The sequence below is a fragment of the Conger conger genome, chromosome 1, assembly GCF_963514075.1.
Source record: "Conger conger chromosome 1, fConCon1.1, whole genome shotgun sequence".
Taxonomy (NCBI): domain Eukaryota; kingdom Metazoa; phylum Chordata; class Actinopteri; order Anguilliformes; family Congridae; genus Conger; species Conger conger.
Window position 1 is genome coordinate 40,764,361 of NC_083760.1, and position 19,133 is coordinate 40,783,493.

The 19,133-nt window shown below is 42.1% G+C and overlaps 1 protein-coding gene across 3 annotated transcripts in view; it reads left to right on the forward strand.

Annotated features, from left to right (window-relative positions):
* LOC133124295 (intersectin-2-like) overlaps window positions 1-19,133 on the forward strand; it is a 115,788-nt gene that overhangs the window by 52,247 nt on the left and 44,408 nt on the right. For all 3 annotated transcript variants that reach the window (XM_061235386.1, XM_061235377.1, XM_061235367.1), the window contains 6 exons: window positions 6,209-6,333; window positions 10,003-10,163; window positions 11,785-11,899; window positions 12,626-12,804; window positions 17,131-17,186; window positions 18,191-18,357. In XM_061235386.1, the coding sequence (XP_061091370.1) occupies window positions 6,209-6,333; window positions 10,003-10,163; window positions 11,785-11,899; window positions 12,626-12,804; window positions 17,131-17,186; window positions 18,191-18,357 (803 nt within the window). The remainder of the gene's footprint in view (window positions 1-6,208; window positions 6,334-10,002; window positions 10,164-11,784; window positions 11,900-12,625; window positions 12,805-17,130; window positions 17,187-18,190; window positions 18,358-19,133) is intronic.

The window sequence follows — 19,133 nt, forward strand, 5'->3', positions numbered from 1 at the left end:
ACTGGCTCATGTTGCCATTTTGCTAGCTCCCGATAATACATTAGCCTATATTTATTTTAAATTTTAACCTGATAATATTTGAGAAGAGAGAATTAATGCCTCAGAAGTTCAACCGAGGCTTGTGATGATGAAAAGGCAGTTGTTGTAAGTTTAGATCGTGATATCAAAAACTAAAGGAACTTTAGGTGCATGAGCTCAAAGGCCATTTGCACATTAAAAGTGGCCAATTAGCAACACAATTTGGGACGTTTAATAAAGAAAATTACTGAGCATACAACTATTATCTGTGTTTATTGTATGCAGCACTTTTTCTTCATTTTCATAAAAAAAGTGAAAGTCAGAAGTAACCATACAACATTTTTGGACTGATCAAACGGCTGCCGAGCGAAACCCCGCCATCTGGGTTAAGTCATGCACTTACGAGTACGGATACTGATATACCGTAAATCCTCAAATTTTGGCCGGGGTCTTTTATTTACTTAGGCTGCACAAAGCACAGGCCTTTATTTGGGGCAGGCTTGTATTCGAGGCAGGCCTTTATTTCTTATTAGTCTTCTGTTGTAGAATTTTATTCTTAGAAATAAAGTAAAAGGCTACATTTAAAGTGGGCGAACACTGTTCAACACTTCCTGTAACCGTTCAGAAACGCAACTTGAGTAGCTAAACCATTAATGAAAGCCAAAACAGATGCGTCTTCATAAAACACCAACTTGCCAGACACGCCTTCATGAACAATAACAAATTGGCGTAGATAACAGCAAGTTAAGGATCTCCTAAAGTGCGTTTTATTGTGAGACATGCGTTTCGTTTGGAGCAGCATACCGGTAGGCTATCAAAAGATTTTCGCTTTGGTTTGGGATTTAATTTACTTTTGGACTGTTTGATTCAATTGCTAAATGTTGGGACTGATGGGCACTGAAATCTGGGGGGTATTTGATGGTTCACTGTTAAGTTTTATGTCGTTGAAATAGTGTCGGGATTTCCACCCGTCTGTTTATTGCGAGTCAAGGCAGCCGCTTTCATTCATTCATTGAACGTGCGCTGTGCTGTAAATACATGGAAACCTTATTGCATAGCCAAGTAGCCTAAATTGAGTTAATTTTTAATTTTGCCTGATTTACTTTTTATTAAATTCGTAGGCTGGAATGCATTACATTTACATTACATTATTGGCATTTGGCAGACGCTCTTATCCAGAGCGACGTACAACAAAGTCCATACCCATAACCAGGGATAAGTTTGCTGAAACACCCTAGAGGGAAGTACAATTTGTGTATTTAATGTATACTGCTTCAGCCTTTGGCAAGCTACTCAGAAGGGGGCGGCAAGCTACTGGTAGCTTCAGAGCAACGTGTTGGAGACCCTATAGGACAACGACTTTTCATTGGCAACAGTATTAAACCAACCAACAATATAAAATATTAAGAAGAGCTCTTTTATTTCATTGAGTTAAATCGAAACAATGTCTTCTAGTGCTCATGGACTGATAGCCCTACTGGTAGGCAATATTACCCCAGCTTGTATTTGGGGGCCGGCCTTTATTTGTCCGAATCAGCCACGCCCCCGGCTATTATCCGAGGCCCGGCTTCAAATAGAATGAATGTAAAAATATAAAAAATGTAAAAATATCTCAATGTGGAAATCCGTATTCCCGTATTCTTGGCTAGCCTATATTGAGTTTTAGGTGTGCATGGTTTTGTAATAGGATCTAGCCAGCAAGCAATTAAACAGCTTATGTAGTTTGTATGTAGCCAGTTAAAGTAGCCTAATCAAGCAATAGCTCTACACATTTTTAGAATTGTGTTTTTAAGCATTTATAGGGTTAATGCTTTTATGCATATTAAAAGTTATATATATATATATATATATATATATGTATACGTATACGTATATACCTGTGTGTGTGTGTCACACACACACACTTTTCCAAGAAACTCACTAGTTATGAGCGCCATAAGCTTCACAGCTACTTTGTAACATACGGTTAGATAATGTCCGAACCACACTTGCATGCAAAACACAAAAATTGGCAGCCTCTTTGTTTCGCCATTCTGGGACCAATATACATGAAAAATCTTAAATCTTGAAATTTGAATATTTGATTGGCTATTCCAATCAATCCAGAAAATCTCATAAAAATCTGTTTGGTAGTTTTTATTAAAAAGATGAGTTAAAATATTAGCATTTTCGTAAGAGTTTTTTTGCGCTCTTCTACAAACTTTTTAAAGCGTTTTACAGTTTCTCACCCAATTAGAACATGTCCTACTTTTAAACGGACTAGTGCCTTTTCCTAAAATCGGGTTTTCATGTGCCACGGTTGTTATTAAAATTTATATTTTGAGAACGAAGCCCCGTTGAAAATGAATGGTGGAAAGTTAGTTTGTTTGTTAGCCAGTGACTCTATAATGTAAGGCATTGCGCGACTGCGAGCCACGTGCCTCACGGAACATACGGATTATACATTGTCAGAGCCATATGGACCAAAAATGTAGTGTGAATAGCAGGCAGTGTTTTTTGTGTCAATTCGCTTGTGTGTACTTCAACGGCACACATCTCACATACGCTAATTCAGTACATTAGTGAAAGGTAGCCTATGCCATATGCCGCTTCATATGTCAGTTATCACAAGTGTTCGCATTTTGTACATTCTGTAACAAATGTACAAAGTTATAATTAAGCTAGTCAACTTAAATGAAAATGTTTTTTACACCAACTAATGTGTTACTTCCCTAGCTATCTATCTATACTTCAGGCTTTTGTTGACCTGCTACTCTAGGATCTGATTTCGCAAAATATCTAAGGATCATTATGTCTGACCCTGGCTAAATGGGTAACATACTTTACACCACAAAAAACAGCATCTCTGGTTAGTCTGTAGCTATTCTAGCCATCTAATGTCTATCGGTGTTTCTTTTTGGGATAGCTGGCTAGCTCTATGCTTTTATGCTTAGCTAGCTAGTCTACTTGGTGGTAAAGTAAAGTTAATATTACTAGCTAATTGCGTTAGCTAGCAAACTGTAACATTAAATAGGATAATTTAGCTATAACGGCAACTTCTAGCTAACTAAGTTAAGTCCTGTAAAGCATATACATTAAACTCATAACAGCAGACTAGTTGTCACGGACAAGCTTACAAAACGACATTGCCTTAATGTAACGTTATCTCCGGATTTGCAGCTATCAACAGCTAGCACATCCTGGCATGTGGCATGACATCTTCTCTGTTCATTCTCTTTCACTGCCCACCACTACATTAATTACATGGATAGCTATCAGAGCTAGCAATATAGGCAGAGCTAGCTAGTAACTGTCTTCAATCATGCTGTAACGTTAGCTAGTTTGAACAGTAGAGTTAGCATATGGTTGGTTTAGTGTTTGGATAATTAACTTTGGTCACTTTTGCTCTGTTTGTTTGTTTCTTTGTTCCAAAAAAAATAAAAAATAAAAAATATTGGCCCTCGTCCTTATCTTTGTTGTACAGGTAGCAGTTGAAATTGTACTTCCCTCTAGGGTCTTTCAGCGCACTTATCCCTGGTTATGGGTATGCACTTTGTTGTACGTCACTCTGGATAAGAGCGTCTGCCAAATGCCAATAATGTAATGTAATGTAATGTTGGTTGGTCACGTGGCTAGCTAGCAAACAAATATTTAGCTAACCTGTGGAGTCAGCAGTTATTGAAATGATCTTGTGATGGAGCTCCCCAAATCCTAACCATAACTGCTAGTAAATGAAAAGACCCTCGATCACAAAATCATAATCTGGATTAGATTATGTCCTGGAGCACCTGTTAACACGTGATCATGAACACCACGTAACAACATATTTAAATAACAAAACAAGGCACCCCTCAGCCCAATGAACTTACAAGATTTCCGTTTTCATCTAAAAATGTAACTTTTGAATGCAGTTCACTTATGATTATCTGCTTATATAAGTAAAGATATCATATAATAAAATATGAACTGTTTATCGATGAGTTTATACAGTTTAAAGCATTTTTAATCATGAAAAATCTGGTTTAAGCAGATGTTTTTAATGTTGCGACTGATTAGTGTATGTAGCACACTGTATTTACTTTATATCAGTGACCCTGTGGAAATATCTGAATGTGTTTCTCCATTACATTACATTATTGGCATTTGACAGACGCTCTGGACGTACAGTTGATTAGACTAAGCAGGAGACAATCCTCGCCTGGAGCAATGCAGGGTTAATGGCCTTGCTCAAGGGCCCAACGGCTGTGCAGATCTTATTGTGGCTACACTCGGATTAGAACCACCGACCTTACGTGTCCGTCATTTACCTTATCCACTACACTTCAGGCCGCCCCAGTAAGGGCCATTATGTATTTGATGGGTAACAGTTTTAAACTACTTACGGTTCTCTATTCTTTTTAAATGGTCAAAAAATTGAATTAGTCATTCATAATTCAAGTTATTATGGCAAAATTAGCAGAGTTTATTCTGAAGGCAAAATGCAGATTTTGAAATGGTTTACTTTCTGATAACACAAGATATCATCGGTCAGGGCAACCACTGTTTATATAGATATGATTACGTTACCGTTAAAAAAAAAAAAGGCTGGAAATTCCACACAAAAACTATGTTTAAAGTGAGAGAAAATGTCATAATGGTTGGTGAAAGCCGAAAAAGACAGGAAATTCAACTCAAAAACTACGTTTTAAAGAAGAGATAATTGGCAAAAACCGAAAATCTATTTGGCTGTTGATTCAAAGAGAATATTTGATTGAATCCTCAGCAGCCTGCCCAGTGGTACATGTTGTTTGAAGTAGACCACCATAGTTGCAGTACCGATAGCAGGTATTAATGCATTGTGTGTTTGATGCTTTGTCAGTGCATAGGTCAAGATAATGTTCTTGGTGCTTTTTCGGCTTTTGCCAATCATTATCTCTTCTTTAAAACGTTGTTTTTGCGTTGAATTTGAACATTTACCATGTGTGGTGTAAAATGGGTGTAATTTGTGGTTACATGTAGACTTCCTTGTCCGCACTCAGAGAATAGGCTATTCAGGACAAAGATCTGCAATATGTAGATTTTAAACATTATTACATCATTATTGGCATTTGGCAGACGCTCTTATCCAGAGCGAAGTACAGTTGATTCGATTAAGCAGGAGACAATCCTCCCCAGGAGCAATGCAGGGTTAAGGGCCTTGCTCAAGGGCCCAACGGCTGTGCGGATCTTATTGTGGCTACGCCGGGATTAGAGCCACCTACCTTGCGTGTCCCAGTCATTTACCTTAACCACTACGCTACAGGCCGCCCCACAAACAATCTTGAAACGCTGGTTTAGTTATTGCTTAATGCAAAACGTGGTGGATAACGGCATAATCAAACATATTTTGACTGAAACTGAAAATTATTCAGGTGAAACAACCCTTGAATTCTCTACTGCTTATCTAGTGGCATTGTGGTGTTTGAGGATGGTTTGATGTGTTGACAAATGTGTTCCATACTCTATCATTTACGTCTGTAAAAGAACCTCAATAATGTGGTTGATAGGTCACAGATATCATGGCATGCAAAATGTGTGCAACCATGTACAAAACATGATTATTTTATTTTACATTGTTATTCTGTCCCAAACATTTAAATGAGGGGGCTATGTCTAGTGCTTTATTTTACCTGGTGAAAAAAAAATGTTTTATTATGTTTGTATGTTTGGTGGAGATTATGAGTGCAAAAACCAAGACCTATTTGTGAAACAAGTTTTCTTATTTGTTAACCAATTATTTTTTAAGTTTAGAAAAATATTTATAAATATCATTTTATTTGTATGTGCTTTATATTTATTACATTTTTATCATTCTTAGCTCTGTTAAGTCATTAAATCACTTGCTAAAAATTACCACTAGCCTCTTAAACTGACTGATATTCTTGTCAACCATTGCAGGTCATTGCAATAAATATTTGACTCCATCAACAACTTTTGAAATTGTGGACAACCTTGTTTGTAAGCTTTCCAATAATAAGAGAACCATACTGTTATGTTTATTGAATAAGATATGCGTTTTAGGTAGGGTGGGGTGTTGAATATGGGTTCCCTGTTTCCTGGATGGTTGGTAATTCTGGATAATCAAACCACATTCTAACACTCATGTAGGTTAACATGTATAAAGAAATGTTAAAATCTGAAATGGGTCAGAAAGTGACAAATTTCTGATGGAATGCCCCTGTTGTGATTTTAGGTGCCAAACGCGAAAACCGTAAAGGGAACAGGAAGTCAGCCACCCTGGCCATGTACAGAGGTCTCTATCCCTTCACTGCTCGGAGGCCCGAGGAGATGAGACTTGAGGCTGATGACCAGATCGAGGTATTTGTCCATATGCCCCTCTCACTGGTCCTGGGTCATTCAATTATGACGCACCCGGTGACCTTGGTTGATCTTACAATTTGATTAATTGTTTTTGTCTTGTGAGATTAAGTGTATCCCCTGCCAGTTCCTTGTTTCCAGTGGCTGAAATGTGACTGCCCAAAATTAAATTACTTTCCCCAAAATGGCATGGTCAAAGGCATAACCTCATCAAGCATTGTCCAGGTGGAGAAACATAAAGAGCTGTATGACCCACATAACCGATTGTATAAAGACAACATTTAAAAATATGCTATTTGAGTCGTTGCCATTGGAGCTATTCATATTTTTTTATGTGCCAAAGTAACATCAAAACAATAGTTGCTACAATAATTACTTTGGTTTGCATAGCCTACACAAACTACACTACTCAAAAAAATGTAAGAAACTTGTTTGTGTCATGGCTTATATGGGCTACCATAGGAGCAAGTGATATTGAACTTCCAAACAATCTTCAAATTTCTCCAGACAATCATCAACAATATAAGGTAAAATCATGCATGTCTCCAAACACTTGGACACAGGAGTGTCCATTTTCCCCTATAAAAGGTACTGATTTTGTGAACTTGTCCTCACAAGCTTTTCTTGCAAAAAATTAAGGTTCTTCTAATTCTTTTGCAAGCTGTCTAACTGCTGGTACTCAGTAGTGGTGATCATTTAACTAAAGTTGAGTTTACTAGAACTGTTCCGCTTCTTGAAGATGGCAGTAAATAGTCTGTGAAGATGCTTTCAGGAAGATGGCCTGTACACAAGGTGGCCAGGTCAAGGCAGCAGATACATGACTACCCCTTGTCAGGATCGATACCTGATGACCTTGGCATGTCCAAACTGACAAAGTACTGCTCGATCCCTTAGCGACAGACTTCCAGAGGGCAGTTGGTGTCCATGTATGCAACCAGACAGTGAGAAATCGTCTGCGTGAAGGTGGTATGAGAGCCAGGCGACCAGTCAGAGGCCCCATTTTGACCCCATGACACCGCAGAGCCCGGTTTGATTTTGCCAGAGACCATCAAGCTTGGCAGGTGGACCATTGGGTGCCATTTCTGTTCTGTTGAAGGAATCATAATCATAATCGCTATTTTTTGCAGAGCCCACACATATTCCCATAGCAATTAGAGATTGTACACATGGTCAGCCCATTTAAAGCTACAACATCGCTTGTAAATTTCAAGCAGAAGTTGCATAGCAGGATACAGTGGCCTGTAAAAACACAAATCTGACATTGATAATTGACCACTTTCAGATGTCAGCACCTTATAGACATAGATATGGGGCAGTCAGTGGGTTGCCGATTCGATCCCACCCTGGGTCTGTCGAAGTGTCCTTGAGCAAGACACCTAACCTCCAAATGCTCCTGATGAGCTGGTTGGTGCCCGTGTGGTTGTGTATATGAATGGATGAATGAGAAGCATCAACTGTCCAGCTCTTTCGACAAAAGCACTATAGAAAGGCGCTATATAAATGCCAACCATTACCATTGACCATTTAGATGGGACACTCCTGTGCCCAGGTGTTTGTAACATTGTAACAATGTGAAAATATGCTCCTGACTACTGTTTGGACAACAATTGACAACACTTGCACATAGATTTAATATCTCTTGCTGCAATGGGAGCCCATATTGGCCATGACACAAACATGTTCCTTTAATTTGAAATGAAAGCAGAATGTTTGTAAACAAAGGTTGCTAAGATACTTCCTGGTGACTCAGCCACGGAACGCAGTAATGTTACTTAAAAATCGGCTGAACCACAGCTGTGTTGAAACCGTTAGCTAGTTAACTATGCCAAAATCGTGTTGTGTTTGGGACTGTAATGTCAAATGTAATCTGGCACACAGTGGATTGAGTTTTATCTGATTCTTAAAAGGGAGGATCTCAGGTGCTTGGCACAGACAATGACAGCTGACACAGAGACGCCCAACATAAGTTTCACAGTTTCACATTAGCAAGCATCATATAAATCATATAAATAAAACAATTTTGTTCTGTTTTCATTCATTGTTTTTATATTCCAACATTGACTTTACGTATTCAGACCTTGGTTAAATGACACAGAAAACACTGCTTGCCATTCACCTTCCTCAACCTTATCCCCACGGAAGTTCTTTGCTGTTTTGACGCCATGGTGATTTCATCAATAAAGCTGTTCTGCATGTGGTGTAAAATGAGGGTATTTTTTACGGATACAGGTACGCTTCCTTATTCGCACTCACACTTGGAAAGTAGGCTATTCAGGACAAAGAGTTGCAATCTGTCGATTTTAAACAATCTTGAAGCGCTGGTTTAGTTATTGCTGATTATGCAAAAACACAGTACATATAACAGCATATTTTTTAGCATAGGCAACTTTGTGAATAAAACCTATTTTCAACTGTAAATTATTTTGGAGAAACAACCCTTGAATTTTCTGCATATCTAGTGGCAGCGTGGTGTTTGACATCCCACCAACATCCCACCAACATCCCACCAACATCCCAACATCACACAAGTTGCTGAACTCCCCCTGCTAACCCCCCAGCCTATTCCTACTACTACCTGCCTACGTGTCTCCCTGTGAATATGTTGTCCAGTTTTTATTACTGTGGCTACATGATGCAATATGTTGCTGTTCAAATGTGTGTTGCACATTTTTATCACTGTGGTTACTGTGTGTATTGGTAATATGTCTGATGTTTATCTATCCTCGGCTGGTCAGTCTCATGGGATCGTGCTTGACATCCGTTGCAGGTTTGCTTACATTTAGCTTCCGCCGCACTTTTGAAGTGGAGGAGTATGCCGGAACTATCGTTGAAACTGTGCCTTAAAAAAACATATTGGTGCATCCCTAGCTTGATGAATGTTGGCGAGCCAACTTACCCACGTTAGCTAAAGTACAATGGAGTGCAGCTCAGAATAGGTCATACCAGGCTGCTGTAAGTTCTCACTTTACTGGAACGGACGCATATTAGCATATCTAAAATTGAGTGCTTGCTGCTTTGGACAGTGTTAGCGTGGCTGGATCTGGCTGGCTGGATCTATTATGGTCAGTGGGAATCTGCTGCCTGTGATATGACACCATTGTTATTCTCATGTTGGATTGAATTTAGAATCATTCAAACTCAGAGAAGCTGGTCTGATTTAGATGTTAGCATTCTATCTTCTCATGTTAAGTCTATGGACAATTCATTGTCAAAATTGAGATTTTTCATGTCCAATTAAATGTAATAAATACTACAGCCACAAAGTATAAAGCATTCATGTCTCAAAATGACCGACTGAGCTAGGGGTCTTGTGTTCGGATCCGTTGGAGTTAAATTGAGTAATTTTTATGTTAACTTTTTATGTTGAGTTTGAATAATAATTGGATTACATATATTTACTGAAACAAATGTTTGCAAGCCCATTGCCATTGTCCTGTAAAATAGCATTGAGATTGGTTTTTGATACTAAACATTTCACTGTTCTACATAGGAGAGCTGACCAACACAGCGCGGTACTCATATCCAAGGATTCCCCATATCTGTTTTTTTCATCACTTCTGTACCAGCCTGTCCTTTTCATTTTATGCACCTTTTTTACAGACTATTTTATTGTCCAATTTCTCTCCGTAAACTTGGTCTGTATATTCCCCCCTTGTGATGATTATACAGGTGGATGAGACCAGAGAAGGGGAGAAGGGGTGGCTGTATGGCTATCTGCAGGGATCCGAGGGCTGGTTCCCAGTGAGTTATGTGGAGAAACAAATGCAACCTGAGGCCTCCCCTGCAACAAAGCAATCCATGCCACCTCAGATCATGCCTTCTGCTTCCAGGTACTCTTGAACATTCCATATCTGCTGCACCATAATTTTCCCACGGCACATTTTTGGGGGGCAGCGTAAAGTCATGCGCAGCACCCTGCCCCTTATACGCTATTACGACAAACCTTTCGGCTTTATAGTCAGGCCTACTAAAAAATTATTTCAATTTACAAAAGCCTCCGAACATGTGAAACTTGCAGTGAATGTTGTCTATTGTAAACATTAATGAAATTATTTCTGGTAGGCTACTTCCTTTGAAACCTGTATTGTCATCTTTTGCTGGGAAATGTTGTCTAATGTCTATTTATAATACTGTAATTATACAGAATTATGTAGTTGGCTCCTTTTGGCAGTGAAATTTGAATGTCTGCTAGTCAGGAAGAAAGAAGGCTACAGCCGTGGTCTACAACAAAAGTGGCCAACTTATGAAAATCGGATTGGCTTTTTATGCAGTCGCAAAACTGACAGTGACCACCAACTAACGTGACAGCAGGCTACAGCTGTAGCAGTAGTTAGAGATATATCAGTAACATTCCCTGCTCAACTGCTGTCATTCTGGACCCATTTTAGTACTGATGCCCTTTTAATTAATGAGTAGACAGTGTTTTTCAAGGGGATTGGTGTGAAGTGGGCCACTGCGCTCTAGCCTGCTGCTGCTGTGGGTAGGCTATCAAGGATTGTGTTTCGATTTTTGTGAGCAAGCCACCAGGCACAGTTTCTAAAAGTGAAATCATCTGATAATTTTCAATGTCCAAAACTAAGTAGGGTGTGTTCAGTATATCCTTTTGATCTTGAAAATTGCACGATGGATAAGAAATGGGTTGTACTGTTAGATTTGTATGACCCCCACAAACATTAGCTTACGTTATAGCAATGGCTTCCTTGGCTTTCATTAGCACAATTCTGGTCCTCATGTTCATAAACCCATAACATAACATCATAAGCCCATAACAGACTCCAAAGCCATTATCTAGCACTAGATAATGAATACAAATCAATACAAAACTGGTACATGGTACAGAAAAGGTTGGGGAGCCCGGGTCTAGATTAAGTCACGACAGTCTATCTTCTATATTTTAGCCAAATAACTAAACCCCTATTTTATACTGTCTACACCATTCTAATTTTGTATGAACAACTTTGTGCAAAAAAATAAACATTGTGTGTTAAAAGTTGTAAAAAACAAAAGCAGTACTTTCTTTTTCCAAAAACACAAGGCTGTCCACTTTGATAATGGCAAGGATTGCACTTTTTTATTTACCATATTCCCTGCCAAGGAAAACACTCTACTGTGATGCCTGGGATTCTCAGATATTTCTGCACTAGCTATGCAATGGTGCTCCATTACATGAGATGATTCTGGTACACTGGTAGTGGCCCTTGCTTCCCATAATTCTCCTTCTCTTCCTGCATGACATCAATTGGCTATGGACCAGCTGGAGAAATGGGTAATTCAGAACAAGAACTAATGTTTTGAAATCAGGAACATTTTAGACTTTCTCTATACTTAATGTGAATATATAATTCAGACATCACTGCCAAACCGATTTAGTCCCTTTAGAAATGAAACTGTAATCCTTGCCATTTTACTGTGGCCATCTGTTTGTTATCATGTGTCCTACGTTTTTCTCAGGTACAACAAGCCAGAGGATGAGTCCAGTGTTCTGGAAATGGTTCAGAATGTCCCTGATAACAATGGTAGGCCCTCTGCCCCTACCCCAGAGCCAGCCTCCACAAAGCTAGAACAGGTGGGTTAAATATGGGTCCAGAATAAAATATTTTTTCAAGCAAAATCAGGTCTGGTCTCATAATCAGAATAAAGTATTTTTATGTATTCTTACTCTATTCCTCGTAGATGCTGCATACCAGTTCAGTGCAATATCAAGAAGTGATGCAAATGAGAACAAAAGGGTATTTTTTTTCCCCCCCATTAAATGAACCTACCGTGATACTGACTGTAACGGTCAGGTTCATTTCATGGAAAAAAGAAGAAGAAAAAAGACTACCACTTTTCAGCTTGGAAATGGTTTTGCATTCTTTCAGCAAAATACAAGATATATAGCTATATAGCTCAGTGTACAGTAAACATCAACAAAAATTGCAAGGCATGAGGTCTCTGGTACATCTTGAGAATATTATATTCTCTGTGGGCCTTACCCTTTAAATTACCTTCATTCCCTCTTGACATTCAGATGCCTTGTGACAGCTCAACAAATTATTTAGTAGATGGAGTTTCCCCTTTCCCTTTTAAAAATATTTTTTAAAGATATCAGGATCTGCAAATGCCATCCCTGTTTTTTGTTTTCTACTGTGACTAGTCTTGGTGCCCCTTCACTTCTTGCATCCTGTCACCAATGTGGTTCTCAGTTGTTGAAAGACCATGCTAGACTTTCTCCTCAATTTGATGTCCCTATGTTTAAGGATGCATCAAGTCAGGTGTGTGTGTGTGTGTGTGTGTGTGTGTACAGGCACAGGCACAGGCACTATGCTCTTGGGCAGGAAATACGGAAAGCCATCTGAACTTTGCAAAGGATACGGTGATCACAGTGCTGGAGCAGCAGGAGGAATGGTGGCTGGGGGAGCTGAATGGCAAACACGGCTGGTTCCCAAAGTCCTTCGTCACTCTATTGAGTCCAGATGGGGAACACACAGAGTAAGACCCATCCCCATTTCCTGTTGCTAACAATGTAATTAGACACAGAAGGGTACTTGCTTGCCTGACCTCTTGTGACCAAGTGCTGTGGTCAGGTGGATGGAGGATCCTATCGGTTTTTGGATGCTGAGTTCTATCTTAAAAGGCTCTACACTTAGGGTCTTTACAATACTGGATGATTTGGAGAAAAAAAATCTCCTGGCTGCTAGGACAGAGAAACTTTTCATAGAAAATTAGGTCTTTCAGCCATTTTCTTGCCCTTCAGCAGGGGGTTCAAGAATTGTTTCTCCTGAACAATTCTTCCATTAAGTTCAACAGGAAAATTAGTCAGGAGAAATGTCCCTACAGCATATCTTCCAGCAGCAGGATGGTTTGATGCTCATCTGATACCTTGGACCCTCGATGACATAAAGCCCCATTTTTCCAACAAATATGTTCTATACTGTATCAGCATAATTTACAGCTGAATCTAGTCCCACCCCCCAATTCCCATAGAGATCCATTCAAATTCAAGTTATAGTATTGCTTGTAGGACAACCTGAGAACAAGATATCCAGACGCTGGTGATGTTGATAAGTCACAGACATCAGGAAGTCATGCTAGGCAATGGATATCCATCCATCCATCCATCATCACCCGCTTCTCCGGAGTCGGGTCGCGGTGGCAGTAGGCAAAGCCGGGTATTCCAGGCGTCCCTCTCCCCAGCAACACATTCTAGCTCCTCCTGGGGGATCCCGAGGCGTTCCCTGGCCAGGAGAGATATATAATCTCTCCAGCAGGCTCTGGGTCTCCCACGGGGTCTCCGCCCAGTTGGACGAGCCCGGAAAACCTCCAAAGGGAGGCGCCCGGGAGGCATCCTGATCAGATGCCCGAACCACCTCAATTGGCTCCTTTCGACGCGAAGGAGCAGCGGATCTACTCCGAGCTCCCTCCGGATGTCCGAGCTCCTCACCCTATCTCTAAGGCTGAGCCCGGCCACCCTACGGAGGAAGCTCATTTCGGCCGCTTGTATTACGCGATCTCGTTCTTTCGGTCACTACCCAATGCTCATGACCATAGGTGAGGGTTGGGACGTAGATCGACCAGTCAATCGAGAGCTTCGCCTTCCTCAGCTCCCTCTTCACCACAGCGGTCCGGCGCAACGCCCGCATTACTGCTGACGCTGCACCGATCCGCCTGTTGATCTCATGCTCCCTTCTACCCTCACTCGTGAACAAGACCCTGAGATACTTGAACTCCTTCACTTGGGGCAAAGACTCGTTCCCAACCCATAGGGAGCAATCCACCGTTTTCCGGCAGAGAACCATGGCCTCGGACTTGGAGGTGCTGACTCTCATCCCAGCCGCTTCACACTCGGCTGCAAACCGCTCCAGTGCATGCTGAAGGTCACAGTCCGATGAAGCCAACAGAACCACATCATCCGCAAAAAGCAGAGATGCGATTCTGAGGTCACCAAACCGGACACTCTCCTCACCTCGGCTGCGCCTTGAGATCCTGTCCATGAATACCACAAACAGGACCGGTGACAAGGGGCAACCTTGGCTGAGTCCAACACCCACCGGAAACGTGCTTGACTTTGTGCCGAGAATGCGGACCCAGCTCTCACTTTGGTTATACAGGGACCGGATGGCTCGTAACAACGGCCCCGGTACCCCATACTCCCGCAGTACACCCCACAGGGTTCCCCGGGGGACATGGTCGAAAGCCTTCTCCAAGTCCACAAAGCACATGTGGACTGGATGGACAAACTCCCATGGCCCCCCCAGCAACCCTGCCAAGGTAAAGAGTTGGTCCACTGTTCCACGGCCAGGACGGAAGCCACATTGCTCCTCCTGAATCCGAGGTTCGACCGTCGGTCGGAGCCTCCTTTCCAGTATCCTAGAGTAAGCTTTCCCAGGGAGGCTGAGGAGTGTGATACCCCGGTAATTGGAGCACACCCTCCGGTCCCCCTTCTTGAAAATGGGGACCACCACCCCGGTCTGCCACTCTACAGGTACTGTCCCCGATCTCCACGCGACACTGAAGAGGCGTGTCAGCCAAGACAGCCCAACAATGTCCAGAGCCTTCAGCATCTCAGGGCGAATCTCATCTACACCCGGCGACTTGCCACTGAGGAGCTTTTTGACTACCTCAGCAACTTCCACCAGGGATATAGGTGCAGATTCCCCCGAGTCTTTGGGCTCTGCCTCTTCCACAGAGGACGTGTTGTTCGGGTTCAGGAGCTCCTTGAAGTGCTCTTTCCACCGCCCGACAATATTCCCAGTCCGGGTCAGCAGTTCTCCTCCCCTCCGCCCTGCTTTCCCTTTCTGAGTCGTTGGATGGTTTGCCAGAACTTCCTCGAGGCCAACCGAAAGTCCTTCTCCATAGCCTCCCCGAACTCCTCCCATACCCGCTTGTGAGTATCCCCACACCTGCCTGGTGCCTCTTACCTTGAGCAACTCCAGAAAAGAACAGAGTCCAGCCACTCTCCAGGAGTTTGGTTCCGGAACCAGTACTGTGCGTGGAGGTGAGCCCAACTATATCTAGTTGGTACCGCTCCACCTCCCGCACTAGCTCCGGTTCCTTCCCCACCAGAGAGGTGACGTTCCACGTCCCCAGAACCAGTCTGCGACGCCGAGGATCAGCACGCCCGGATCCCCGCCTTTGCCTACTGCCCGTTGGGCAAAGCACCCGACTCCGATGCCGACCCCTGCAGGTGGTGAGCCCACAGGGCGGCGACCCCACATGACCAGTTCAGGCTGTGCCCGGCCGGGCCCCATGGGATAAGGCCAGGCCACCAGACGCTCGCCGATGAGCTCCCCTCCCGGGTCTGGCTCCGGTTTCCCTTTTCCGTGCGAGGTAACTGGGTCGTTGTGTGGCCGTATCATGGGAGTCTTTGAATCGCTCTTAGTCCGGCCCCTCCCCCGGGACCAATTTGCCTTGGGGGAGACCCTACTGGGGGCTAACAGTGCCCCCGACAACCTAGCTCCCAGGATCACCGGGACACACAAACCCCTCCACCACGTTAAGGTGGCGGAGGGGAATGGATATGCCAAATACAAAAAATTACTATTGTATTTGACATTGTTAAATTGTCTCAAACATTGAAATGGGGGGTGCCGTATAAAAAGTGCTGTAATTACTACATGGTATAACCAAAATGTATAAAAACATGGTTTAATATAATATGAGAATCTGCACTTTGACCACATATGAATTAGTGGAAAACAGTGGAAATAAAACATTAATCAAAAAATCCAGAAAAGGGCAGGGTGTGTCCAAACTTTTGACTGGTACTGTAGGTCTATAATGCTACTGGCAGACACAAATCAACAAACGACGTAGGCTAAATCATTTGCACATTTCATCATCATCATCCATTCATCATCAATCATCATCTAAATGTGCTGAAACGAGAAAATGATTAGTCTTTTTAACAAACTGCAGCAAACTGCATCAATAGTCCTATTAGGCTGGTATGAGGCAGTTCTGGCTTGTTGCTTTGAGACTGGAAATATGTAGCATAAGTAAGTATTTTGGTAAATTGCCTCAGCCAGTCAAAAAATGAAGAGAGTGAAGCAGATATTGAAACATTACATTATTCTCCCTTTTCTCTTCGCTTTTTGTGCCAGATTGATTCCTGCCTGGCTTGTAAGCTGGTAACTCTCCCTGGCTAGCATACACAGCAATGACTGGTCTCACACATTTTGGCGAGTCGATGTGAAAGATACGATAGCCCAAATTTCAGTGTAAACTCTTGCTATTGTTGTTTTTTTTTAAATCAATGTTACTTGTCAACAATCATTCAACAATGTGTTTTGAGAATGAAGCCTAAGTTAATGTTTATGTTCGGGTACTCATGGCACCCATGCTGATTCCTCTTCTGATATAGCCTACCATTGTTTCACAATCTCGTAGCTCATGTTAGCCAATGTTTAGTCTACCTTTAAGATAATACATGTTGTTGTTGTGGTGTTGTCTCAAAAAGGGTCAAGATCACAGAATTATATATGAGTTCTGTATAAGAGAACTGTACAAGAATGCAAAATGCCAGCTGTCCATGATGAAAAAGGCCAGTGCTGCCCCCTGCTGTTGGAAACCTGCAAGTATTTTAGACAGCTATGGATTAGAGTGCTCACTTTTGCCATCTGGTGGCGGTTGTGCAGGCAACAAGTAGTTCCTGTGAGAAAATAATATGTAAATTTGCCTCCACCTAGTAGATCTCTCCAGGCAGCAGTGCCAAATGAAACATGAAACCACTTAGGCCTGTGACTGAGTTGAACGTACTGCAATTCAAACTAATTCTGACTATAAGGTATAAATACAAACTTTTTTCTTTCTTTACAGACATCTGTACCCCTCAGTAGATGGATATGACACATTAGACACTACTCAGCTACAAGGTTTGTAATGTATCCATGTGTCTCCAAACCCCGTGAGAAGGGTACAAATTATTTTGGTGATATCACTATGTATATTTTCTCTTAATTGGAATCCTGAAATGCAAAGCACTTGCCATTATAAAAAGTCATGTATTCCTTCATATCTTCTGCTTTCAGACCAGTATATGTGTGCCTGGGGTTGTCATATTTTCATATTTTTGTGGGCACATCTTCCTGTAAGGAGGTATAATGTTTGCTACAACTGTTACCTAATACAGGGGAGTTAAGGTCAAGTCCTGGAGGGCCACAATGTCTGCAAGTGTTTGTGTTCTTTCAATTAGGATATGGGTTGTTTTCATATTACGGCATACATTTATACATTTATGTGTTCACAAATCATGCCAGGCGATCTTCCTAATTTCTACACTCCCCCAGCTCATCCATTGTCCTTGCTTTGCTTGTGAAGTAGCTTTCATGTACCTGTCTTCCTCCTCCTTCCTCCTCTCTGGCACTGTAGCTTTTGCCCATCATTTTCCATACATCACCTGATCCTAGCCCAGCCCTCCTCTTTTGCATGCTGGGCTGCCTCCCCTAGGTACCACTTCCTCCCTGTTGAAACTACGTGAGCAGCACTCATCACCACTGCATCCTTTGAACCCTCCAGTATCATTTCCAAACATACCTTTGCACAGTTAAATTCCCTTACATGAGTAATCACCGGCACAAATTGGAATTAAAATGAAAACGTCTTGGTTGGGTGTGATTTGTAGTGTGACATTACTATAATAGTGGGTAGGACGCCTGAGGGAAGTAAAATGACGATGGGAACTTTGTTTCCATAAAATTGTGATGTCAGTAAAAAAAAACCCATATGGAAACTCTGAAAGAGATTCAATGAAAACAGTAGTTGGTGAAACCTATAGCCACTGTGGCCTTCCAGGACTGAATGGTCCTTACCCTTGAAGCAGTCTAAGATTCTGCCTGTAACAGGCCAGGTCCCAGAGCCTAATGTTGTTTCCAATCAGAGTATGTGGCCCTGTACACCTACACAAGTCCAGAGCCAGGTGACCTGACATTTGATGAAGGGGACACTATCCTCATAATGGAACAAGGGGGAGACTGGTGGAAGGGCAGAATCGGAGACAGAACTGGAGTCTTCCCATCCAACTACGTCAAGCCAAAGGAAATGGATGTAAATACAATATACCTTAATGCAATATATTGCTATACAAATATCGATGAATTGGCAAGTATTTTATGCTTTCCTGTTCCATGTACATAACATTTTCTGTGATCTAATGATTCAACTCTCCTCTGTGTAAAGTGAATTCAGTCAATTATTTCCCTTTAACGGTCAAACCACTGTAGTCAGTGCTTTCAATTGTGAAGAAGGAAACCCTTTGAATAAGTGCATCATTCCAACCAGGTGTTCTAGTATCGCTGCAGATTTTCCTCTAGACACGGTAACGTTTGATTTTAAATTGCTAATTTGAACAGCAAGGGTTAGGGCTTGAGCCAGTTTGTTTGTCTCGATCGCGGTTAATCAGTTCTACTAGTTGCATACCTGTAGAGTGATTGAACGTTTGTCTTAAATTGCTTAAATAGCTGTGGAATTTATCAGTAGATTACCTTTTTGGTTTGATATTGCTTGTGAGCAATTGTAGGCGATTTAGATAGGCGTGTCGGAGCGACGCTAGCGTCTTCCCAGTTTGTGATGTTATGTTTCACCCCATCCCAGTCTGCTCTCTCCCTGGAAGACCCCCCCTGCGACGTGGGCCTCCACGGCGTCGGAACCCCTCGAACCTCAGCTACCCCCCGCTGACCCCCTGTGAGGACTTTGCTGTCACAGGGGGACTATGGAACTGCCAGTCTGCCACTCGGAAGGCTGACTTCATCCCTGCATATGCCTCCCTCCAGTCCCTACAATTCCTTGCCCTCACGGAGACCTGGATCACACCTGACAACACC